At 51.5% G+C, this 25145-nt stretch overlaps 1 protein-coding gene and 1 long non-coding RNA gene across 4 annotated transcripts in view; one reads left to right on the top strand and one right to left on the bottom strand.

Moving 5' to 3' along the window:
* LOC104485229 (mucosa-associated lymphoid tissue lymphoma translocation protein 1) overlaps positions 1–21136 on the bottom strand; it is a 26739-nt gene extending 5603 nt beyond the window's left edge. The window contains exons 1-13 of one of the 3 annotated variants that reach the window (XM_086757704.1): positions 21025–21136; positions 19992–20086; positions 19607–19725; positions 19170–19323; positions 18324–18502; positions 16800–16896; positions 14677–14703; positions 13673–13876; positions 8050–8227; positions 4527–4601; positions 3791–3948; positions 3408–3539; positions 3110–3261 (exon numbers count right to left, since the gene is read on the bottom strand). In XM_086757704.1, the coding sequence (XP_086613830.1) occupies positions 3110–3261; positions 3408–3539; positions 3791–3948; positions 4527–4601; positions 8050–8227; positions 13673–13876; positions 14677–14703; positions 16800–16896; positions 18324–18502; positions 19170–19323; positions 19607–19725; positions 19992–20001 (1485 nt within the window). In that variant the 5' untranslated portion in view covers positions 20002–20086; positions 21025–21136. Of the gene's footprint in view, positions 1–3109; positions 3262–3407; positions 3540–3790; positions 3949–4526; positions 4602–8049; positions 8228–13672; positions 13877–14676; positions 14704–16799; positions 16897–18323; positions 18503–19169; positions 19324–19606; positions 19726–19991; positions 20098–21024 lie in introns of those variants that run through there. The other 2 variants (XM_086757706.1, XM_086757705.1) reach the window with 2 other exon arrangements.
* On the top strand, positions 20424–25145 carry LOC147599285 (uncharacterized). Its single transcript, XR_015259953.1, has 3 exons — positions 20424–20536; positions 24564–24775; positions 24875–25145. It is a non-coding gene; the product is annotated as an uncharacterized LOC147599285 (long non-coding RNA).

The raw sequence follows: 25145 nt of genomic DNA, 5'->3' as shown, positions 1-25145 counted from the left end.
CCAACCCACTTCACCATCTACTTATCTAGTCTGTTATCTCGTCTGTCAGATTATCTATGAGGATGTTACAAGAGAGAGTGTCGAAAGCCTTGCTAAATCAAGATAAACAATATCCACTGCTCTCCCCTCATCCACCGAGTCAGTCATTCCAACGCAGAAGGCTGGTTACCAGGCACGGCTTCCCCTTTGTAATCTATGCTGGCTGCTCCCAGACATCTTGTTCTTGCTGTGTTTGGAAATGACTTCAGGGTTTATTGGCTCCTTGGGATCAAGGTGAGTTGACCAGCCTGTACATACCCAGATTTTTGTTCCTGCCCTTCAGAAAGGTAGAAGTGACACTGGCTTTCTTCCAGGCCTCACAACGGTGAGTGGCCTCGCAGTCTCATCACCAGCTCCCTCAGCACACGTGGGTGCACCTTGTCAGGTCCCATGGATTTGTCAGTGTCCTGTTTGTTTAATTGCTCCTTGACCTGGTCCTTCTCCAGCAGGTGTAAGTCCTCCTTGCTCCAGACCTTCCCCCTGATGTCAGGGGTCTGGGAGTCCTGAAGGCTGGTCTGACCAGTAAAGAGCAAGGTGAAGAAGGCATGGAGTACCTCTGCCTTTTCCATGCCCTGGGTCACTAGGGACCCTGCCCCATTTAGCAGAGGGCCCATATTTCCTCTTGCTTTCCCTTTGCTGCTGATATACTTGTAGAAGCTCTTCTTGTTGCCACCAGATTCAGTTCCACATGGGCTTTGGCTTTCCTAACTACATGCCTATGTGCTTGAACCACATCTTTATAGTCTTCCTACATCATCTGCCCTTCCTTCCAGCTCTTGCATACCTCCTTTTCATGTGTGAGCTCAGTCAGGAGCCCCCGGCGTATCCATGTAGGTCTCTTGCCACTTTTGCTTGTCTCTCTGTTCATCGGGGTCCTTGAAAATCCAGCAGCTCTCCTGGACCTCTTGTCTCTCAGGGCCATGTCCCACAGGAACACAGCTCTCCAGCCTAGTGACCTTCAAGATCTGAGCAAGGAGTGACCTAATCTCAAGAGATCAATTAAGGCCCTGACATGTGAGATTCAAAGCCCCTCAGCTGACAGCAACTCGTTATCCACAAGTATCTGCACTCTGCTAAATTCCCAGCCTCGACAGCCTCCTGTGCCAATGACTTCCACAATCTAATTACAGTGCATGCAGGCAAGTATTTCCTTCCATTATCTCTTTTATCATTTCTGACTGTTCAGGAGTCAGGAAATAGAGAAAAGGATTTTCTAAATTAATTTTTTTAGCCCATTCATAATTACTTATAAATGTTTCCCTGTGGTGGAATGCATTGTTTAATGAAGATGATGCCCAGGAATTGGCAAGGCCAGAGTTTTGACTGGCTCAGAGTTTCAGATATTCTAAATAAACTGGGGAAAGTTTATTTAGTGACTGGAGAGGCCATTAGGTCAAACAGCTCCAGATCAAGTGACTTGAAAACAAGGAGATCCAACATAAAAGTTTTTTTAAAGTAAGCATTTAAATCATACAGAGCAAAAAAAAAAGGAAATGTCTTAGCTCTCAGCATCATTCCCTTCTACCTATGTCCTAAAACAGCCTCTCTGAAGACAGTGCTTGTCAAATAAAGATGCAAGCCAGGCAAGACTAGGAGAGACCACTACCACTGGACAACTAAAGAAAATGGATCAATGCTAGAAAATCCCATCATAATTGTCTCTGGCTCTGCTTAAGTCACTTTGATAAGCAGAACGTGGCAAATGGTGGGAAAACTACCATTTCCTCAACCAAATGGCTCTCTGGGTTCACTCCCCAGGGCTCCAAACACGCATCTCACATCGAGCCTGTTTTTGTTGGCCTCCAGCCCCCAGCTCCTGCATCTCAGCACTGCAAGTGTGGCTCAGACAGGCCAACAGCTCCCCTCAGCATCCCCGAGGAGGGCTGGCACAGTGAGGACGCAGCCAGCTTGCCCACACCCTGAAAGGAGCCGGGTGCCCTCCAGCAGACACCCATGCATCTCCCTGTGGTCCCACAGGCGAGAGTGGGTGGCCTCGCTGAGGATGTCTAACGTGGGGCAGACGAATTGCAATGCGGTGAGAGGACTGCTGCCGCCTCAGCAGACACCACTGGAGGTCAGTGTGAGCCAGCACCGCTGTGGAGCAGGGTCAGGATGTGGATCCTACCGCCCTGGCTCTACTGGGGCCCCTTTTTGGTCTCCTCAATCCCTCTTGAACCAGCTCCAGACCCAGGAGCAAACAGCTGGGTCCCTCCTTCCCCACAATCGCTGATGGGGGGTGGATGCACACAAACATGTGCAGACACACATGTACACACACACAATTTTCATGCGTGGTTAGGGAGCTCACGAGGGGAAACGACGCTCCGGCTTGGTAATGGGCAGGATCAGGCTCCAAACCTCCTGCTGGACACACCACTCTGCATCAGTGACAACGTACTTAGGGGCAGCATCCTTCCACGAGCAACAAGGGCTGAAAAATCCACCACAGTCACGCTACGCTTCAGCAAAAGGACTACAGAAAATGAGGAAGATGGTTAGCAAAAAGGAGCAGCAAATTAAATCCTTAGAGATGGCACAGAGACCACCAGAAAAGACCACACTGGAAAGGTGTGAGAAAGGGTGCAAGGAAGCTGGTACGGCTCAACTGGGAACAAGTACAGGAGGATGTATTGTTCCATTAAGATATATTAGCACAGAGGGCTAAGAAGGCATCATTCAAAAAGCCAGATCTGCTTCCAAACATAGAAAACAGAAAGGCTCTTCATCTCAATCAGATTAAATGCAATAATTTAATCAGACAGGCCAGAAATTGGTCCGAGGAGTAACTGGTTAAAGGCATCAAAACTGGCACCAAATCTATTTTGCAATGCATTAGGAGCAAGGCTGCCAGTCTGTGGAGCACTGATATGTGGAAAGGGCACTCAAAGAAGTGTCCTGCAGAGAGGATTATTTGCATCAGAGATAGCAAAGAAGGGAATCCTTTTCCATTTGGGTCCAGCCTTTGGGGCCTCTCAGGCTTGCCATAACCCTCCTCCCTCCTCTGTCCCAGGGAAAGAAGCCCGTCAGGAATTGAAGGGAAGGGGATCAGTATCTCTGCCAGAGGACTCACGGTGGGCCGGCAGAGGAGGAGGCGGACATCAGTGATGTGGGCTGGCAGGGGCTGCAGCTTGGCGCACACGTAGACCACGTTGGTGAAGAGCCGGTGGAAACGGAGCTCCACTCGCGCCCCGCAAGGGAAGGTCACCATTTTGCTCACTGGCTCTGGAAGGGAAAGCCCAGCAGGGTCAGCTCCTCGGAGGATCCCACTAGCACCTCCTTGCAGAACAGTGTCCCTGAGGGGCACAGGGACCCCCAGCCCCTCTCCTCCCCCCAACCTCGTAACCCTCCCTGCGCCCTGCATGGCTCACCATTGCTGCGTCCCCAGCACTCAGCAGCTGCTCCTGAGGGACAGATCGGGTCCGTCAGGGACCGGGCTTCCTTCAGAGTGTGTTTGATCTCCATCACCTGCTTCCCAGTGACCAAGGGATCCCGGCCAATGTCTGGGAAAGAGATATTGGAAGTGCAAGGGTTACTCCCAGTTCCTTATTTATTGCCCTGCCTGTACATGAACATCTTGATACTGCTGCCAGGTTACTAAAAGCTTGCACAGGGCATGGCCTACAATTTGGTTTTTAGGCATGGGTGGCTGGCTAGGATGGCTGGGACGGGGTGATGTAGAGCCACTCACTTTCTGCTGATATCTCTTCTCATCACTGCTACTGTAGCAAGTGGTTTCTAGCTCATCTCTTACCTTCCAACACATCTTCCAGCATGTGTGTAACCTTCTTCTCCTGCAGAATATGCTTCTTCAGATATTTCATGAAGATCCCAGAGCTAAACTCCCCATCCTGCAACTCATAGGCTTCTGCATCTTCACTCCTGCAAGAGTAAGGACTTGTCCTCACCTTTCTGCAACAGAGCAAAGCCCTGGGGGTGACTCAGGGCTTGCCAACTCCATCCAGACTCTGTTGACTCAGTCTGAGTTCGCTCCTCATGCAGAGGTTCAAAGTGCTTGTTTCTGGCCCAGGAAAGGGTGGGAAGGGCATGGGATGGGAAAAAGCAGTGGAGGGGGACAAGACAGGAGAACACAGCCTCTGTTGCCAGTCTAGGTGGGTGACAGCCATTGAAAAGCCAATGGAGCTGGCACTGGAGCAGTAAGCAACGCTCATCATCATCTCAGGAGGCTTCAGGTGGCATGCTTGTGGCACATGTGAATCAGGCTCAGGCATGGAAGTCAGATTCTAGGAGCTGATGCCACCTTCACGCATAACCTGTAACTGATCCACAGGCTGCCACTAGTGACGTCAGGAGGAAGACAAGAAGTGTCTGAACAGGAAATGCTAGAGATGGAGGGTGAGAGCCAGAGGAAACATGAGCAAAGCTCTCTCAAGCCTCCAAAGCCACCATGCATGAAGGGATGCGAGGAGACAGAGCTGTGCCAGCATTTGGTCCTGTGCTATGGTGTGGGGATGGCAAAGTGCACTTACGTGGCATAGCCATAAACGGTATTGCCCCAGGGCTCCAGCGGCTGCACCTGGGAGAGGGCACACTGCGGGTTGTACCTGGAAGAGGAGACAAAGGTATAAGTTAGTGTAGAAGACACTGGAGCCAGTGTCAAAGATATCCATCAGTATGTGCCTGGAGGCGATAGAGCCCGTGTGCTCCATCAAATCCATCTCCTGCAGATGGCAGTAAGATGAACCCTCATGCCAAATACAACCACCCATGTTATTTGGGCAGCAACAGAGGCTAAGGCTAGGAGTCCTACAAAGAACTCAAACCATGGGAAAATGAGTAGATAGGGCCAGCTTTGACCTATCTGCACTGGTAGCTGCTCCCTACCCTGCAAGCAAGGCTGGAGCTGTGGGTGCAACCATGCCTCCTCCCTCCTGAGGCTGTTTTGTCACAAGGCAGTGGTGCAGGGCACACACAGGTTCACTGTGGCCCAAGGGACAATTGTCCCTAAAGGACTTGGTGGTGTGCACATTGCACGGCTACAGCTCAACTGCCTGTCGCAGGGGTCTGGGGTGCCCCACAGCTCCCTTCCAAACCATGTACACACCTTCTGCCCCAGGACACCAAAGCATGCTACAGCTGATACACCTCCAGATCTCATTTAAGAGATGGGATCAGGACACACACTGAGGTCTTAAAGCCCAAAATGAGCACAGACCCTGTTATTTCCAAGATGAGGTAGATCTGGGGTGACAGTCCTGGTTTCCTCTGAAAAGGAAAAGTGGTTGCACTTAATGGCCAAGCCTTGCCCATCTAACTCCCACCAGACTGAACAGCATGGGGACTGGCTGCCTCCAGTTTACACCAGTGACTTGGAGCCATTTCCAATTGCGCAGGGATAAGAGCCAGACACAGAGGCGGCATAATTCGGTGTTATTCAACTCCAGCACAGTTTGCTGGGGCTGAAGCTGGCACGCTAAGGAGAGCAGAAGGGACGGTTGTACCGCCAGCAGCCAGCATGTTACCTACTGCTGGTGGCGCAGCCTGGAGATGTTTAATGGCAGTATTCTTCTGGCTTGTGTAAGTTTTCTGAAGATGATCAGAAGAGAGAATGTGGAAAAGGAGATAGGCTTCTAAATATGAACACTTAACAGAGAGATTTATCTGCCCCTTAGCTACTCCTAATGAATGCAGAAATCTGGGATTCCAGGTCCAAGGAGAAATGAGACATGAGATCCCAAAATAAACAGAGGTCCCGTTGTCCTCCTGCTGGGGACATCCACTCAAGGCTGTGCAGACATGAGTTGATGTAATCCTTCCATGATGACACCAGCAGACATCCACACCTCCAGGAAGGCTGGAGATGCGCACAGTGGAAATGCTGGCTGTGGTCACCTGCACTAGCAGAACACAAGCTTCAGCAGGGGCTTGAATTTCCAGAAGCATTTCCAGATGGTGACCAAGCACAGGGAGAGGCTGACAGCGTAGAAGGTGGCAGCGCTCTCTTCTGTCTTATTTACACAGCACATCTCATGCAATCCAGTTCTGATCTACATCCCAGACAGGAGATGGTGTCCTTCTGACCTAAGCAGCACACACTACAAACTCTCATAAATCAAGGAATTCCTGGAAGAGGCAAGCACACCCACCCAAAATGTGTATGACACTACACACAGGCTCCGTGTTCCTAGTTCCTCCTCTGCTGAAGCTGAACATCTGCTACCACTTGGCACAGGAGAATGTGTTTCTCATCCCCTTGGCATTTCTGATGCTGACATACTGGGTGAAGAGATACTCTGGGTGAGATCCCTCTTAGCACAGACACAGCTCCTCCTGGTTCAGCATGGCTGAGTGAACCGTCCACAGACTCGCAGCATCAGTCCAACTAACAGGGTATTGGGAAAGGAGGCCCCAGCAGCCCTGTTTTAAGAAGCAGTGTAAACACACACAACTATGAAATCCAAACTCTTGGCTGAGCTGAAATGGTGACTTTTAAAGAAAAACAAGCTCAGGAGAGAGCTTCTACAGCAATCCCCCGCAAGCCTGGGGATAACACCTACTGCAGTAAGTGTTGTCCTTGCTGTGGGAAAGAGGAGGAAGGAAGTGTGAGATCTTGAGGCGGGAAAGAGAAAAAGAGCCGCGCAACCTGCCTAAACATCACAGCAGATCTCACATTGCATCCTTTTCCCAGAGTGTTAAGATTCCACTAAGCACGGAAAACACTGGTGACGCCAAGAAAGGAGACATCGGCTCAAAAGCTATTTCACAAATCATCGCCATTTGTGTTAGCAATCCCCGTGCAGCCTCCACATCACCACACTGCCCTTGGATGGGCTACCAGCAGCCCAGAGGCATGCTAGCCCATCTCCACCCATGCATCTGCAAAACCCACATCCCGCTCAGCTGCAGGCCGTCTCCTGGCTCATATCGTGCTGGAGAGAGCAGCCAGGTGCTGCCCTGTGTGCTGGTGGGCTACGCAGCAGTGCAGGGACGCAACTCACTCTGCTCTCAGCGGCAGCTGTGAGCGAGATGGAGGAAGGGGATGCTTTGCTACAGGGCGTTCAGGGCGGGTATCAAGGGACAGCAAGCTCCAGCGATGCTGGCAACTCAGAGCTGCAGCAACAGGATAAGACCCAGCACAGTCAGCTTGTAAGCTTGTGAGAGTTCCTGCCTCTGCAGCTAAAAGGCATCAAAGACATAACATCTTTCTAGGGGCTGGCAGCAGCTTCAAGGCAGTGATATCAAAATCCTAGTCATCTTTCTGGTTCTTAGTGCAGGAACCACAGAAGGAAGAGGGAGACTTTTCTGCATTTTCCCTCCAGGTCTTTTCTGACCTGTAAATCTGCCTCAGGAGACCAAAATAAATGAACTAAAGACAGCTTCTACTGGAATAGTCTGCCTACCTCCGCTGAAAAGGGGCAAGTAGTAATTTTCTGCAGCCTACAAGCTGCAGAATGGAGGGCAAGGGAGGATGACGGGCTTTTTGCAGACAGAGGGAAAAAGCTGATCCCTAACCTTGGCAGCAGCCTGGGTCCTACACATACTGTGAAAGCCCAAGGTCAGCGAGGTGCTGCTACAGCCTGCCAGGGCCAGGTGGTTCTGGGCAGGGAGTTGAAACAAAGAGAAAAACCCTATGCTGAGTTTCAGCCAACAATTTATGCTAAGGCAGACCAGCCCTCTGCAGGCTTTCAGTGACTTGCCTGTATTTGCCAGGCTTCTTCACCCTGAAAAATCAAGGAAGGGTAAACAGCCCCTTCTTTCCAGCAGATCTCAGGCAGCATCTGATGCTCTCTGCACCCAACATGTGGCCGACTGGGCTTCCCAGGAGATCCTGCAGTCTTGCTGATTTTATGACATAGCCCAATAAACTTTGACAGAGGCCTGGGCTCAGCAGCACAATGGGGGACGTGGCTCTGGCAATCCACAGGAACACCCTACGTGGTTGTGGAGAAGCCCACTGCCAAAGCAGGGGCTGAGGCCCACAGATGTTTCTCCCAACCCTCAAAACATGATGCTCTGCCCATCCTGGGCGAGGAAGGGGGAAGAGCACCCTACCATTTCCTGCAGGTGTCCAGCAGGATGAGGTTCAGGGCCGTCCGCTGCTGCTGCATCTTCTGGAGGATCCTCTGTACACTGATGCAGTTCTCAGGAGCGTAGGGTTGTGGAGCATCAACAGGGACCATGTAGTTCCTCCCCGAATGTTCATACCCATGACCAGCGTAGTAGAATACAGCTAGGAACAGGGAGAGCAGAGGATGAGTCACGATGCAAACCTGCAGGTCTGTAACCAGCTCCCCATGGCCATGTCCCACCACCTGTTCTGAAGGGATACTGGTGCAGGGCAGACCTAGACCAGTAGCACCTATGAAACTGGAGATAAGCTGACCTCACAATTTCAACTTTTTTCCAGCCCATTCCCTTTAGCAGAGTTGGAGGCAGCCCTGAGAGGCTCTCTGGTACTTGTGGTTTCCAGCACCGTTTGTCAGGAGACCCTGAAGTCACTGAGTTTAGAAGTTTCCATAACCATCCGTGCTACAACAGCCAAGCTCAGCATCTGCCAGGCTTTGTTACAAGTTTCGGTTAACCATCATCCCTTTGCAAGAACATGACAACAGATAAAGTATTTCACCATGCTGAAAAATTAACAGGCTTTCAAATGAGAAGCTCCTCAGCTTCCTAGTTCTGGAGGAGACACTAGGAATAGATTAGGTGGTGGGAAACACTCTCCAGCTTTCAAAGGTCTGCCTGTATTTACACACTACAAGCTGGTGAAAAATGAGATAAAGACAGAGATGAGAGGGATGAGTTCTCCAGATGTCCAGAACACATGGACCACATGCTTCAGCAACCTCAGACCAGATACCAGCCCTGTAAGGCGGGAGAGGAGTCAGACTCATCCCTGTGTTGGTGGGATGTCCAATACCCAACAAGAATTTGGTTTCCGAGTTTTACTCTTAAGCATGTGAAACTTAGTAATGGTTTCCGCCTTCACAAGAGATGGCAACATGGGGACATCCAGCTTGGAAAGATAGCGCTGAGGAGCTCAGCGTGGCCCAAGCTGGTGCTTCTCTCTGACCCCTGTGTTCGGCGAAGGGCTTTCCTTCTGTAGAGGGATCCCCACGTGGGCTGTACACGCACAGCAGCCAGCACTGATGCAACTGCTTGGGGGATGCTGGGAAAAGCCAACTCAGGGAACTGAAATGGGTTAAAAATAGCTCTGTGAAGAGACACAAACAGTTGCACTACTGCAATTGAGGGACAGTGAAGTATGAGAGGTCAGAAATGGGAACAAGTGGCTAAGAGGCAAAAGCAGGAGAAATTCTCCAGTCAGATTAACTGCCAAAGCCAACGCTTCATTGAATAACCTCCGCTGTTTCTGCCCTGCAGTTCGCAGGACGCTCACTTTGATCTCTGATGCTGCAAGGGATGCAGTGAACAGGACAGGAGCTGAAGGACTGAAAGCATGATCTCATCGTATGGAGGAAAGAAGCATGATCTCATAGTAAAAAAGGCCTCAAGTCACCTTTGGTTTCTATTCTCAGGGGACAATGGAAAGTTACTCAAATGGCTGTTTTCACAAGTGCCCACAAGGTCTGGGTTCCTCTTCTTGTGGATCGCCAGCCAAAGACAGTGGGCTCTGATTTGCAGAAGTTTTAAACTTCCATAACTTGCAAATTAAAGCCACAAAACCCTCCCCTGAGACTATAAGAGTATAAAATAGGAAGCCTTCTGGAAAAATCAGATGCAGGAGCTTCAAGTTTGGCCCCTCAAGTCATCGTGCACTGATGGCTTTCATCCCCCTGCCTCTCCTCCTATATGTGAAAGGGAGGTGATGACATCCATTACCAGGCAGCATCACTGACACTTGGAAAAAAAGTGAAATATTACAGAAAAGCCCACAAAGAATAATTCAATCATTCAATCTTCTAACTTTTGAGGTCTTGTTGCACACCATGAATGCACCACCAAGTGCTCCCCATGCTAGATAAACCACAGACTCACATTCAAATCAAAAAAGATGTAAGCTTCACATCAGCTGAACAACTTTGCAAACCTCTCCTGGACTTAATCTCACCTCCTAAACAGGAAAGTCAACAATCTGTCTAGAGAAGAAAAGGATTTTTTTTATTCCAAGCTAACATTTCAACGCTCTTCTCACATCTCACAAGTCAAAACTGCTGATCAGAGATAAGCCTCCAAGTACCAAATTAAAAAGGGGAAGCTCCAGGCACTGCTTATAATACAGGAAATGTCAGCATGCAGCTTAATTAAGGGATGACAGCACATTCCTAGTATTTCACTCGCAACTTTCTGCTCTCATTGCATTTCTGACATTATTTTTTTGACTCAGGACTTTTTAGGATGCTTGAAATAACATCTAGGGGGATTCCTCGTTTGCCTGAGGGTTGCATAATTATACCATTCAGGGGATATTTGGGGCTTTCAAAAATCCTCTGCAGTTTCTCTAAAAAGAGATCTGGAGGAAAAGCAGCCAGATGATTCACCATCTCCGCACGGTGAACTGCAGAAGCCTTTGGATCACCTTGAACTTGCAGCCAAACAATATCCTTGTGCCTGAAAACGAAGTCAGATTTTGCTCTAGGCTTGAGAAATCTCAGAGAAGGTTCAGTAATAAGGAGGACAAAGTCCTGCATGGGGACAGAAAGCCCCAGACAGCTTTTTGGCTGGGTCTGGGCGCTGGTTGAGCAGTGAGCCTGGGGTCACAGTGGGCACCATGCTGAAGAGGAGTCAGCATTGACTGTGGACAGAGCTATGCCAGGAGATGCAGGATTGCCAGGGAAGCTGTCACCGCTCTCCTTGGCCCCAAGTAGACACCGCTTAGGTCCTATGTCCAGTTTTAGGGAGCTCAGTTCAAGAGGAAGGTGCAGAAACTAGAAAAAGCAGAGGCTACCAAGATTCTGGGGCCCTGGGCCTAGGAAGAGAGGAGGAAGGAACTGGGCTGGGATGGTCTAGAGACCTGGAGGCGAACGGAGATCTAACAACAGCCTACAGTTCCTGGAGGCAGTTACAGAGACAATGAAGCCCAACTCTCCTTGTTGGTGTGGACCACACAACACGGGGCAATGAGCACCAAGCCAGGGAGGGTCATATTTGACAGAAGGAAAGACTTCCCTGGAGTGAGGTGCAGTCCTGGGACAGGCAGGCGGAGAAGTGAGGGACTCCATGCCTGGAAGTCTTCAAGACCTGATAAGGAGAGCCACAACCAACTCTGACCTTGTGTTGACGACTCCAAAGCCCCTTCCCACCAACCCCTGTAGGAGTCTAAATCACAGACAGGTCAGTGAGGGAGGGCCAGCCATCCAGAGAGCTCCACAATAAGAAAGAGGTCTAGGGAGATCAGACACATCTTGTTCAGTTCTTATCAGCATCCTGAAGCTAAATAAAACTCTAGAAGCAACAACAAGCACTGTGCTCAAACATTAACCCCCGTGGCTACGTCCTCTCTTCTGATCCACACCAGCAGAAAGATGCATGAGTGCCTCAGCATCTCTGCTGCTGGAGTTAAACTTCAAAAGGCAGCCAGCCTCACTTCTTGCTTCTCGGGCATGCTGAGAGGTGTGTCTGTGTTACACCAGTCTCCCACTTCAGTTCAGTGACAGTCTTTCACCAGTCAGCCCTCTCCTCCCAGCTCCCTGCTTCGCTCCATATATCTACGCAAAGCTCTCCTGACTTCACCTGTGGCGATTGCTACACAGGACATGGCACCTCCAGGTTCCTTGAGCAAGAAAAACCAGGTGGAAGCACCAGGATGCCCATGTGCAACTGTACGTCTGAGACACCCATGTGGATGTACATGACTGGCCACCACAGGCACCTCTGGGTCTTTGTAGCTTTAAGAGGATGCCTAGGTTGTTCCTGGAGCTGCTATCTCACCACTGTCTTCCCATGCATATAAGTCATGTGAATTCTAAAAGTCTCAGTCAGTTCTAGATGTTTATCCTGGAGCTAGTGCCTGGAAAAATTGATACATAAGGTTTAGGAGGAGTTGTTAGCTTCTTCTAAATGTGTGTTTTTATTAACAAGACAAGTTAATTTCACTTCACTTGGTTCTTTTAATTTTCTGTAAGGAAAACAGCTGAAAAAAATGCTGGAAAATGCATCACAGTGAGAAGCAGCACACTTCCGATAGATAAACCCTGGGGCACTCAGCAGGCAGACTGACCCATCGCCCCACCATTAGGTCTGGATGCCACCAATTATGGCAAGAGTTCTCAACTCAATTACGCTGCTGGGACCAGCTTGCGCTGGGGTTCACTGCCTCCAAATAATAGCAGACCACTCAGCTTAGAAAGCTGTAAAGAAAACCACCACCCAGAGCAGGCTGTGCCTAGCAAACACTTGAGGCTTATCAAGGTTCAGTAACTCAGCTGTTAATGTTTTCCCTGCTAGTGAACAAAATCAATTTCGGCAGGAAGGATCAGTGGCCATGAATGCAGAAAAGCACTAGAAGTTTAAATAAGGCATGACAGCATGAAAACTTTGCCATTTCCAAAATTTTTTTCTCTCTAATGCTTATGAAAACAAGGGAAGCGCTGTGGACAAAATGCCATTTGGTCATCACGTGCTGTGGATAGAGGGTAGGAACGACAGTGCTGTGGGAAAAGCGTAGCAGCCCCCCAGGGATGACTCTGGCCTGGGAGAGGAGGTAAAGCCTGAGATGCAAGGGGATTTTGGAGAGCAACCACAAAGGGAAGCTGCAAGTGAAGTCAGAGGAATACGCTGTCATCAGATGACGCGCTTGGCCGGAGCAGCAACAACCGCGTGCTGGCCTTCCCCACCAGCTCAGCCTCCCCGAGTGAGTCAGTGCTTCCCGGAAAGAGATGGCTTTGCAGCATTTCACTTGTGGCCATGTCCCTGTCCATTGCACAACCTGGAATTGGCCCAGACTGCTTTCGCTGTCTTAGTGCCCCTGTATCCCATACAGCTGGAAGGGCAGTGAAGATAAGCCTCATGCTGAGGTTTGGAAGCAAAAAAAACCATCTGCATGGTGTTTTCAGGGTATCTGTCAGGCTGGAAGAACCTCAGAAACCTCAAAGAAGCTACTTTCACCACCAAATCTGAACACCTGCTTTAAGATCCACAAGATCTGCTGGTTGGTTTTGTGTTTGAGGAACACTTCCCACTGAGGACAGCGTGCAATAAGCTCAAAGCCCAACCTCAAAGCAGCTGGGAATGCACTTCTACAAACAGGCTATCAGAGGCTCAAATTAGACCATCAGGAAAGAGAAAGAAGGAAATTCTGGCTAGTTGTAGCAGTCAGGGCTCAAAAGGAGCTCCTCTCCTCGCAAAGGAACACGATGGGGGCAATTGAAAGTAAATCTCAATTTTTCATCTAAGGAAAAATCAAAAGACCTTCTCCCATTTGTCATCAGAAGTGCTGGCTCCCCAAAACCTCAGCATGAGACACCTATTCTGCCTGCCTGTAACCTGGCCAAAACTGAATAGCATTTACCTGGGGGCTTCTGCAAAGCCTGGCACGACTGCAGACTGTGCTGCAGGTCACCTGCAAAGGAAAGTTCCATTTCTTCTCTTCTAATTCATCAGCTCTTCAGAATATTGCCAAATCTCTGCTCATCCCTGGCATCGACTGCTGCTACCCACACATTGGCTGCTGCCCGCTCAGCGCTGGCAGGTAGCTGGGCTAGCTTTGCCTTACCGTAGACTCCCTTCCCCAGGAGCTGCAGAAACCGACTGACCGCTGTCACCATCTCAGCCTTGTTCAGGTCCAGAAGGGAGACAACCTGGAAGCCCAGCTGCTTCAGAAGAAGACTCAGCTCAAACACATCCGTGACGGGAGCCATCAGGTTGGGATGATGCTGGTAGCAGTTGTTGCCCACTAAAAGCGCTATCTTCTCTGTAGCTAACAGAAACACCAAGCAACAAAGCTGTAAATGCTCAGCAGGAGGCAAAGTCTCACTTTCTGTTGGACTAAAGGTATGGAAAATCTTTTCTTACATCTAGGCAGAAAGGATAGAGCCTACACTGCCAGGAGCCTGGAGCACTCTTGGCTTTCTGAACACTTTGACAAAATACACAAACCATCATTTTGAAATAAAGACTTGAAAAGTTTTCTGCTTGGCAAGCAGAACCCCAGGAACACAGGAGGATCTGTGCTATCAAGGTTATTTGGCATCTGCCCTACCAAGACTACAGGTCTTGTGTGCCAGCGGTGCCTGGGAGGGGGACACACCGAGCCGAGCTAAGAGGTCCTTTCCTCCATGGGGCTGAAGGAGAGAAAATCCAGACTCCTGCTTTCATTTTATCCCCACCTTCCACTGTAGGAAAACCAGATTTACGGCACTTAGCAGTGATGGGAGCAAAGAGCTTTGCCCTGCTCGGAGGGGGTATTTCAAGGAAGGGAAAAGGTGTTCATACGAACAAGACTTTGTAAAGTCATTTGGTGGGTACAGAGGTCGAGACTGGGTTACTCATCAGGAATAATCTAATGCCACTTGCTGAGATTGATCAGGGCTTGGCACAGGACTCATCCTGTGCCTCACAGCTCTATCCTGAAAGTGCAGAACCCATGGCAGTGTGGGCATAAAAGCTTCAAATGGTGTCTGCAGGAAAAGCACTCCTGTGCCCTATCCTGCCATTCACCCTGGAGCATGGTTTTTAATTATGGGAATAATTGCTCAGGAAGAAAAGATGACTACTCACCAAAAAACTTTTCAGAGTGACAGGTACCTGGAAAAGAAAGGGGGAAGCGATAAGCTCAAGCACTCCAGTGTCACCTTCCATTGCAGGTCTGAAACCTGCTGCCACAGCCCCTGGCAATGCAAAGCTGGATCAAACACTGCAGAACATCCGCACAAGCAACACTCCTTGGGCAAGTTCTTCATAGCCTGACTGCTAAACTTAAAGACACTGGTCTGATGATTTTGGGAGGATTTATGAAATCCTGCCTGATTTATGAAATCTGAGCAGGTGGGAAGCAAAGCTTTGGAGAAGGGGCAGGCCAGGGGAAGGAGGGCCAGCACGGAGGAGCTCGTACCCATCAGCAGGTCTGTGCTGTTTGTACCAGCCCTGCCTGGGCTGCTGCACTTCCCGAGATTATTTGCCTGCTGCCTCACTGCAGCGAAAGCAAAGGAAGCATGACAACTCAAGATCAACATAAGCTTCAAAACAGAGAGCTTCTCCCCATGAGCGGTCAGCACAGAGGAAGCCAACTGTTTGCTTTTCATTGCGATAATATTCCCAGCTCCTTTCACAACCCTGCTTTGCCTTTCCCTGCCTTTCAGCAGTTCCGGCTCAGAAAAGCCACCCCAACTGTGACTCACTTTCACGAGCTCCGCAACCTCCCCTGCCTGAGCGCTCCCAGCCTTTTAAAATCATCATTACCCTAACAGCTCCAGCTCTTCCTATTTAAATTAAAAATAATAATTTAAAAAAACAACCCAGGAGAAAACTCTAAAGCCTGACAGGCTCCAAAAGAAGAAATTAAGGGTATCATTTTAATTGCGTAAATCTCACGGGTCTGGAAGACCTTTAGCACCTGAACCAGTGTTGCTAATGCTCCAGGGATGCCTGGAGAGCCATCAGAACAAGCCCATTCATCCTCTTCTGCCTCTGACAGAGCTGCCTGTTGCATGTTAAGGCTACCCAGCCATAACATTCTGAACTCAACCTAATCCTCTGCCCCTTTCTTGCTGCCTGTCCCGCTCTGAATGCTGTTTTGGCAGCTGCAAGGAGACAGGGAGAGGGCTCTCTGGCTATACAGGAGCGATTTGCACTCTGAAGGAATTTTAAAGCCAGCCTAAAAAGAAGCTTATGGCATAGAAAAATCTCTAGATGGAGTAAAGAGCCAGCAAAGCTAGCCCACGCTATTCCTGTCTCATGGCAGGGCAAAGGCAGAGGGCCAAAGCGGCTGTCACTCCAAAGGTGGAGCATGCCTGCGGCTCTGGGGACCCATCTTCTCCCCGGGATCCATCAGCTCACGCAGCACCAGGCCTGGGCTGCCAGCCCGAGCGGCCTGAACCTTTTCAAAATAAACACCATCCTTTCCAGCTCTACATGTTCTGAGAACATCACTTCATCTCAGCAAGGCTGTAAATGAGTTTTAGCAAAGGACCCCACTGCAATTTGGCAAGGGAGCTCTGAAACCAGCACCTTGATAAGGCAAGAAAATCACAGTAAGCATCTGAGAGCGCTCAGCCTGCTCTAACACAGCAGGTTTCCGGCAGACTGCAGGAACCAACAGCAGCCCACGACGCAGTACAGTGGATCACAGGGTTTTTGATTTTTTTTCTTTTATAGACACTACTTCCCTTGGTACATCTGAACCCCACTATCAAGGAATCCTGTTTATCATGGGGCTGACGGATGCCTGCTCGGCAGGGCTTGCGCAGATCTGCTAAGATCACCGTATCCAGTACATTCAGAGCGTGAAACTGCGCTTTGCAGGCTGTTCCCGTGACAGCCGCCGCAGGACTGCCAGGACACTCCAGCTTCCCTGCTTTCCCCCATGCTGCTTTTCTGCTCTGAAGTGTCTTACCTTTGGCTCCCTGCAGAAGTGGTATTTAAAACCGGTGGCCGCTCTTTTTGGTAATAATGCAAGATCCATCCAAGCTGGGGGAAGGTGCAAGCGCCCATGCAAGATCCCACGCCCCGGAGCCCAGCTTCCCCTGCACCGATTGAGCCACAGGGTAACATGTCAGCACTGGGATTCTTCTTCACCAGCCTGGTGCTTCCAGGTCAGAGCACTAGACTCCTGCCTGCCCTCCAGTTATTTTCATGCTAGAAAGCGATATGCATCAAAGCGGACATGGGTTGGTTCTGCTCACCTACGTGAATATCCACGGCGTTGGTCCAGTGCTCTCCATGGCTATTGGAGGCACAGCAGAGGTACGTGCCAGAGTCACTGACCTTTGCGTGACTGATCTAGACAGATCAAAAGTTAAATCACATTATTTATAGTGAAAGTATGCAGCCCCCTGCTAAATGCACCCGTGTTCCTGGAATAAAAAATCTTTTTTCTTACTGTTTGCTGAGCCTCAGAAAGCTAAGAGATTTCCCAAGACTTTTGTCTTTCTAAGAAGGTCAGTAAGGCCACGCACTAAGGCCAACCTCAGCAAGAATCCTTTGCCCAAATGCCCTCCTTCCTTTTTCCAGCAGCCCCCAAGCCCTGTGTCATAGCCATACTCTGCCCAAAGGAGCCTCACTGGGAGGGTAGGTCATGGCCAGCATCAGAAGGTTACCTGTTTTTCCTCTTAGGTGACATTTTCTAGATTTCTAATTATGCCTATTGTTCTCTTCTGGCAAGTTTCCAACTCTTACCCATCTCTCTTGACATGGGACAAAAATCAGAGCAGTACTGGCTGGTGATGACCTCTGTGGTTCTCCAGCCCAGGCTCCTGCTCAGAGAGGAACTAAAGCCATCACTGGGTCAGGTTGGCCATGGCTTTGTCTAGTCAAGTACTGAAAAATTCCAAGGGTCTCACTGCCTTTCTGGCTCCTTTCCACCTCCAAATGAAGAACTTCTTCCAAATCCCCAGCCTGAACTTCCCCGTCAAAGCGCAATCTGAGGCCACAGTCCCCATAATATCATCTGCCACTACTGAGAAAAGATTGGATCTCTTGTCTTTGTTACCGGTCACGTGATGCCTCAGAAGAAAATATGCCTTTCTTGCACCAGGAAGACTGCACTGATTTACATTCAGCCAGTGACCCAAAATAAATGCAGACCTTTTGCTGCCTCCCTGACTCTTTTCTGTCAGGACTAACCACTTTTCCTTCTAGCTCTCCCGCAGGCAGGCAGCACTCCTGCAGTTCCATCGCTCCTCAGTCCCCTACGCAGACATACAATAGCTGTTCTTCTGCCACTGCTGCAAAAAGGCACAAGAGATGTGCTGAAAGCCCTTGACGCATCTATGAATCGGATACTTTTTAGAGAAACATCCACAGCTTTGAAAGCAGCCCATAAAACATATTCCCTTTTCACCCGGAGTACTTCAGTCAGCTATCAGAGCAACAGGGGTGATACGTGGAGTGCTTTCTCACAACCCTGCAACGCGGCAGGGTTGCTGAGCACAAGGCTGCTTCACAAGGGCTGGAGAGACAGGGAGGACAGGCAGGGAGAGACTGCTTTCTGCTGGCATTCACAGATCAAAGCACACCCAAGCCTTCACAGGCAGATATAAGCCATGCTTAAAGACTGCCACCTGTCCTGCCCAGGATGACAATAACACAATTTTCAGCAGGCTCTCCAAGGCTTCTGAGGCTCTCCCACGCCCATCATCCAGCAACAAGCTTCTCCCATCACCCACCTCAGCAGCCAAAGTTTCTGAACTATCTGAAGGCAACATTACCCAGAGTTTTTTTTTCTTCTGGTGTTCCAGCAGGTTCCCATTCTGATACCACTGGTAGCTGGGGGCTGGGACCCCCATGGCAGCACACTGCAGCTGTAGCGGCTTCCCCACCTCCACTCTCTGCTCAGTGGGGTTGAGGACGATGACGGGATCTCCTCGCCACAGCCGAGGGGGCAGTCCTGAAAAGCAGCAACACAGAATTGGTCCTCCCTCCCCAAGGACAGAAAACATCAGTGACTTTTTTTTGCCCCTGTATAAGACCCTGTGTGTACTGCCAGAAAAGCAAGCTTTTTCCACCCGCACCAAGAGATGCTGTCCCACAGGATGGCTGCAGTTGCAGTGTCACCACTTCACCTTTCTGCTTTGGGAGCAGGGAATCCTTGAGAGCGACATCGCAATAGTAAATGACACACCAAAGCCTGCCTCTGGCTTCCCAAACCTGATGCTCGCCCTTTCCTGCCAAGGGTGCAACCAACATGCTGAGGTCAACCACACCCAGAGTTATTTTTGCTCAGCTTTGAAATAGCCAGGTTACCTCTTCCAGTCCCTCTGCCCAAAGCAAACAGGCAGACACTCAGTATAATTCTGGGAAACCCACGACGAGTGATCAGCAGGAGGAGCAGGTACATACAGCTGGCGTTATTTGGACCACGACAGGGACCCAAACCATCCAGGGGATGGATGCAGAGGTCTGGCTTAGACCTGCAAGCTCACGTCACTGGAACAATCTTTCTGTACTGGGATTTTTAGGCTGGGAGAACACACAGACCTGGGAACTGCACAGGATCATTCCTGCAAGGGCAGGAAAAGCCTAAAATATAGAAAAGCTGGATGACACACTCTTACCTCTGGCAACGCACTGATGGACCTCCACCTTCACCCAGTCAGAGAAGACGGCATTTTTGTAGAGGTCATTGATTCTGCAGGTGTAGAGTTGGGTCTGCTGTGCAGTGATGGGCAAGTCTGGCTTGGTGGCACCAGGAATCTGGCGGCAGACAGACTAAAAGAAAAACACAGGAGGTAGGTAGCGAGTCTCCCCTCATTGCTAGTAGTAGAAGGCACCAACAGGCCCCTCATAAGAACAGGAAAAGTGGATATCTCTGGTTTTCTCCCCTCCTCCAGCTGCAGAGATGCAGGAGAAGAAGCTTTGCCATTGAATGTGCCCACTCAGCATCTGCAGAAGCCCCTCTCACCGGCTCTGCCCGCAGAGGATCAGCTCCATCGCTGCGGGCACAGACCCGGTCTGGTGCCATACCCAGGGCCACCTCTGCTCCCACCCTTACCTGCTGCTGACAAAACCACTGGTACTGCAGCAAGGTGCGTCCCTCAGCTCTGCACCGCAGGGTGAAGGTGTATCCCACGGGGACAGAGACAGAGACCGGCTGCTCGGTGATCGCAATGGCTGCGGAGAAAGAGGACGTGGAGGTGGAAACAGCCCGGGAGACGCAACCCAGGGGGTCGCTCCCAGCCGGTGGCCGGGCACGCTGGGCTGTAAGACACCGGCAGCCATCCCGGGAGGAAGGGAGATTTGGAAAACCAGGGATGCTCGGCCTCCGGTGCCCAGGGCATGTCACAGGGCTTTTTTGGGGGCGGTCTTTCGGGGCCCAGCACTTTCTGCTGCCGACAGCCCAGGTCGACCTGCCCACGGACTCCCCGGCAGCCGCTCACCTTCCTGCATCGCTTCGCCGGCGGCTCTTCCCTGGCCTCAACGGCGGCCGGCCGGGCCCGCGGCGGCTCCTCTCCCGGGGAAGCGGCGGCAGCACCTGCGGCGGGCGGGACAGCAGCGGCCGGAGCTGGGGGGGCGGCTCGGGGCCGTCCGGCGGGAAGCGCTCACCCGGCGCGGCGGCGGGCGGGCACGGCGCCCTCCGGGGCGGGGTAGGCCGGGCTCCGGGGCGGGGTAGGCCGGACTCCGGCCTCCGGCCGCCCGAGCCGGAGCCTCGACGGGCTCCCCCACCCCGCGCGCGGCCGGGCCGCGGCCCCGCACTCCCCTGCCGCCGGCCCCGCCGTCCGGGGAGCCCCGCACTTCCGCGCCGCCGGGCCCGCCCCGCTCCCACAGCGAAACCGCGAGGGGCGGCACCCAACGACGCCGGGGCTGCCCCTCGGCCCGGCCCGGCCTGGCCCCACACGGCAAGGCCCGGCACGCTGCGACGGGGACGCAGCGGGAGGCTCCCCTCGCCCGGGCACCAAGGCTGCCGTGCCTTCTCTGCCCACGGGTGACTTCGCTTCCGACCCCACGGGTGTCCTCACCTCCTGCCCACGGTGTCCCACTCCCTCTTCTTACAGATTTCTTTGCCCACTTCCCCACGGGTGTCCTCACCCCCTTCCCCAATTGTGTCCTTGCCTCTTCCCCACAGGTCACCTCACCCCCATCCCCACAGCTGTCTTCACCCACATCCCCACGGGTGTCCTCCTCCCCTGCATCCCCACGGGTGTCCTACCCCCCACCCCACAGGTATCCTCAGCCCATCCCCATGGATATTCTCACCCCTTTCCCGAAGTGTGTCCTACCCACCTCCCCACAGGTCACCTTGCTTCCATCCCCACAGCTCTCCTCTCCCCCTCCCCACGCGTGTCCTTGCCCCCTCCCCATCCCCATGAATGTCCTCACCCCCATTCCTATGGATGTCCTCACCTCACCCTCACAGCCACTCTCACCCCCTCCCTGTTGCCCTCGCACCCCATTCCCCATGGCCACCCTCACCTCTCTCCTGGGGGACACAGCCCCAAGGCTCATGGTGGAGCCACAGCTCTGCTGCCCCTGCTCAGCTGGCCCAGTAGAAACTTGCTGAGCTGCTTCCTCCGAGAAATCCCCGCCGCCGGCTGCGCCCGGCATCACGAGGGCCCCACGGGAAGTGGCGCTGGGCCAACCTGGCCGGAGGTTGCACAAGCCGCTCCGGCCTGCTGCTGCTGGGGAAGCGACCCAGCAGCCAGCGTCAGGACTCGTTACTGCTGTGCCGTGACTTTCATTGTCACAGTTAGGGCAAGTGTGATCAACCCAAAACCTGTCACCTTTCAGGAGACGGCAGGACCACATGGAAAGGAGCTGAAGGTCTGTGAAATGGCAAATGGAGAGGACGGAGAGTGAACAGGGAGCAACTGGTTGTCATTCCCAAAGGACTTTACTCTGAATTGACTGGGCAGGGGGTGTGACACAAAGCCAACAGGGATGAAGCAGATCTGAGCTCAGGACTTGGGGGGCCCTGCTGAGAGGTTCCCAGCCCCAGGGCAGAGAAATTCCCACCAGGCTGGCTTTTCCCCAAGCCAAAGGTCCTGGGCAGCAGGTCCCCGTGGTGCCAGGAGTGTCAGGGACCAGGACTTCAGCATGAAGGGGACCGCGGACCATCTGGAGAAGAAAGTGTAAAAGAGACTCTTGCTCCGCTGCTGATACTTCTCTCTCCCCGGGCTGCAGCAGTGGCTGTGATGGTGGCTGACCAAGGAAAAACAAGGCCATCAGGGACGTCTCTCTCAAGTGCCTTCAGTGGCAGCATAGGAGGGCACAGGCAAGTCTCCGGGATGGCAGAGAGAAGCAGTGGTAGCTAAGAGCGATCATGGATGACCTCCATGGTGTTCCCTAGGGAACGCAGGGCAGGGCTGGGCCATGCCATAGGGTCGGAGGGACTAAGCAAGGCCGAGGAATGCAGCTCTACCCGCTGCTTTTCTCTTACAAGGGATGGGGAAGAAGATGGTAGGAAAAAGCCAAACCCAACACAATTGGTGGATGGAGGAAGGATTTTCTCCCTCCACATCCTCTCCTCTGTGTAGGACAGTCACACTGCACTCCTACAAAACTAGGAAAACATGCTACACTCCATCCATCCAATACGATCCAGAGCAATCCCTGCTCCTGCAGGCACAGGTTGTTTCCTTTCCTGGGTTCCCGATGCTTAGCATAGACTTGTAGGATTTTTCTTTGTGCTCATCTCCCCAGTTGTCTCTGAGATCACACAGACCCGCCTTTTTCTTAATTTCTAGAGGGTCCAGCCAAGCATTTGATGATAAACCCTTGCAGGTTTAAAATAAACATATTAATGTATTGCAAATTAAGGTTCCAGCTGAATATGTGCCAGTAGCTCCTGTGATGCATGTAACTCATGCCTGTGATGCAGAGTTGTTATAAATGCAGTGCAGGTAGCTAATGAAAGTGATCATTAAATTAACCCCAGCCCTTTCCCGGAGCTAAAGATGACACTTCTGGTTGATGCAGCACCTCTTCAAGCAGCTGCAAGTTGCTGTGTTCCCCATAGACTGGTCTTCAGAGAGAGCATCCTCCATCGGGTACCTAGACAAAATGTCCGTGGTGCTTGTCCTCTACAAGAGCCTTGGCCTGGGACAGTCTGCAGGAACATTTGGTGAAGAACCAGGAGTGAGAGCTTGTTGACATCACATCAGAGAGCAGGAAGAAGCCTGTGATTTTAGAAAGGGAAGAACCTACGGGTATGCGTGCAGGGTGGGAAAGGGAAGGATATATTGTGTGAGGGGAGTGAGAAAACGTCTGCGACTCTTGCTGTGAGTCAGCGCTGGATTTGCAGGCAGAGGAGGAAGCTTTGCTAATAAGGATTGAAGCCTTGTGGCTGCCTGGCTTAGGCTTCAAAAACTAAACGGTGAGAGAGTGTGTTTCAAAACGGAGACTGGAGCAGAGGGCACTGTCACTTTCTGTGAACAAAATGATGGGAGAGCAGACGCTGTAAGAGGAAGCGCTGTCTCAGCAGAGCAATGGGCACAAGAACCATTCAGAGTCTGAAAGGGCTCAAAAAACCACATTCATTGTGTGTCTGGGGGGAGGATCAAACACCACAGCAGGCTTCGTGTCACCACAGTCGAGCTAACCCTGCGCTCACCATCCAGGTTTCCCTCCACTGCTGGGGTGAGGCACAGAACCATGGTATGATTAGGGCAGGACGGGACCTCTGGAGGTCTCTGGTCCAGCCTCCCACTCCGAGCAGGATGCTGATCAGTTGCTTGGCACCTCGTCCCATCCACAGTTGACTGTCTCCCAGGACAGAGATCACCCACTCATCCTCTCCTCCTATGTCATGTGCCTGAGCTCCCTGAATCATCTTGGTGGCCTTCACTGGACTCACTCCAGTATATCTGTGTCTCTCCTCAATTTGGGAGTGTGAAACCAGACACAGTTCCAAGCCTGACACAGAGATCCACCTGTTCTGGACACCCTTCTCAAGATGGTCTGGGCTCTTTTCTATCAGATCAACACCCCAAGAGATGGGGCTTATGGTGATGGGATGGTAAAATAATGTGTAGTTTATATGCTCGACTTGAACTCAGGTTTCCTAAAGCTGTGGGACCTTGAAAGTCCTCCTCCTTTCAGAGAAAGAGATGGGAGCAGCAGAACACCACCTCGGGTCCTCCCAGCCTAGCATCCTGCCTTCCACATCAAGTGGTAGCGAGGACACTGCGAAGAGTGTGAGATCACGGCACACGCACTGTGAATACCCACTTTATTCCCCATATTTCCTAGGACCACATCCAAATGTCTTAGAAGGTCCATCTCCTTTGCATTTGCCAAGACCAAGTATCCTCTCTGTTATCACAAATCCAGCTATTTACATGTCTGATGATGTAATCTGCTGCCACGGTGGCCTGAAAAAAGCAAATAAACTCCAATACCTACACCTGAGGTGACAGAAAGCTGCTTCCAAAACACTGCTTAAATGCAAGACTATCCTGAGATCTGAGCTGAGAAAAAGCACCACTCTACTGGATTGCATGGCTGAATCCCCCCCAGTCACCACCTCTCCCTGTGAACTTGTCCCCAAACCCCTGGTACCCAGATGCCACTGCCCTCCCATATGCCCAGGTTTGGGCATCTGCTGGGCTTGGCAATTCTTTTTGGGAACAATAGTTTCTCCACATGCAGATCTGGCTCAAGCTGTAACACCCCCTCCATTTAGACAGAGGTTTGATAGACCAGTGACAAGAATGGTGTAGGCCAAGGCAGAGTTATATCAACCTGGAGCACACGCAGTGTGTGTGTCTGTGCCCACGCCGTGCCCGTGCGTAGGTGGTGCACACACTGTGTTTCTGTGCATGCCCGCATACCTGTATCGGTGATGCACACACTGCGTATGCCTGTGAACCCCTGTGCCAGTCCCTATCCAAAGCCACCTTCCAAATCACAGCATTTGCTGGGGAAGAAGAATCAGGGTGTCCCGCACCAAGTGATCCATGCAGCCATCACCTGCCCTGCTGCTTGCTGCCATACTCATCTTCTCTCCTGCCCAGGGAGGATCAGCTCAAAGCCTGCTGTCTTTCCCGGTCTGGAGCTCTCTACCATCATCTTCCCACTCCTGCAGCAATCGCTGCTGTGCAGTCGTGGGCAGACAGCTGATCTGCAGCAAATCTCCTCAATCTCTCAATCCCAGGCTGGAGAGATGTGGTGCCACCAGCGACGTGCCTGCGGCGCACAATACAGCAGCCTGACAGGCAAGACGAAGGTGGAACAAGAATAAACCCCATTTTATTCTGTGTTATGTTTTCATTTGGTATTAAATCAGAGCTGGTAATAATTTGTGACATGTACCCACCTTTTATAGCCCTCTTTTGTGCTGTCCTTTTCATCGAGACTGAATAAATACCAGCACAGACGTTCTCCCAGGCAGCCTGGGATAAATATCAGGATGCCGAGGGCTGATACGCTCCTGAGGCCGATGCGAGGGTGCGACTGCCGTGACCACAGTGTGCGGTGCTGCTGGCCAGGGCGGGAGCCTTGTGCCTGCAAGAAATCAGGGAGCGTTTTAGCTGATCCTGAGACATCTTCGAGGTGTGAGAAATCCCCCAAACCGAGGTGAGGGGTGGAGGTGATTA

Source organism: Chlamydotis macqueenii, chromosome 12 (assembly GCF_036417535.1).
Source record: "Chlamydotis macqueenii isolate bChlMac1 chromosome 12, bChlMac1.mat, whole genome shotgun sequence".
Lineage (NCBI taxonomy): Eukaryota > Metazoa > Chordata > Aves > Otidiformes > Otididae > Chlamydotis > Chlamydotis macqueenii.
Note: the sequence above shows the minus strand (reverse complement) of the source record. Positions and strands in the feature narration are given on the sequence as shown.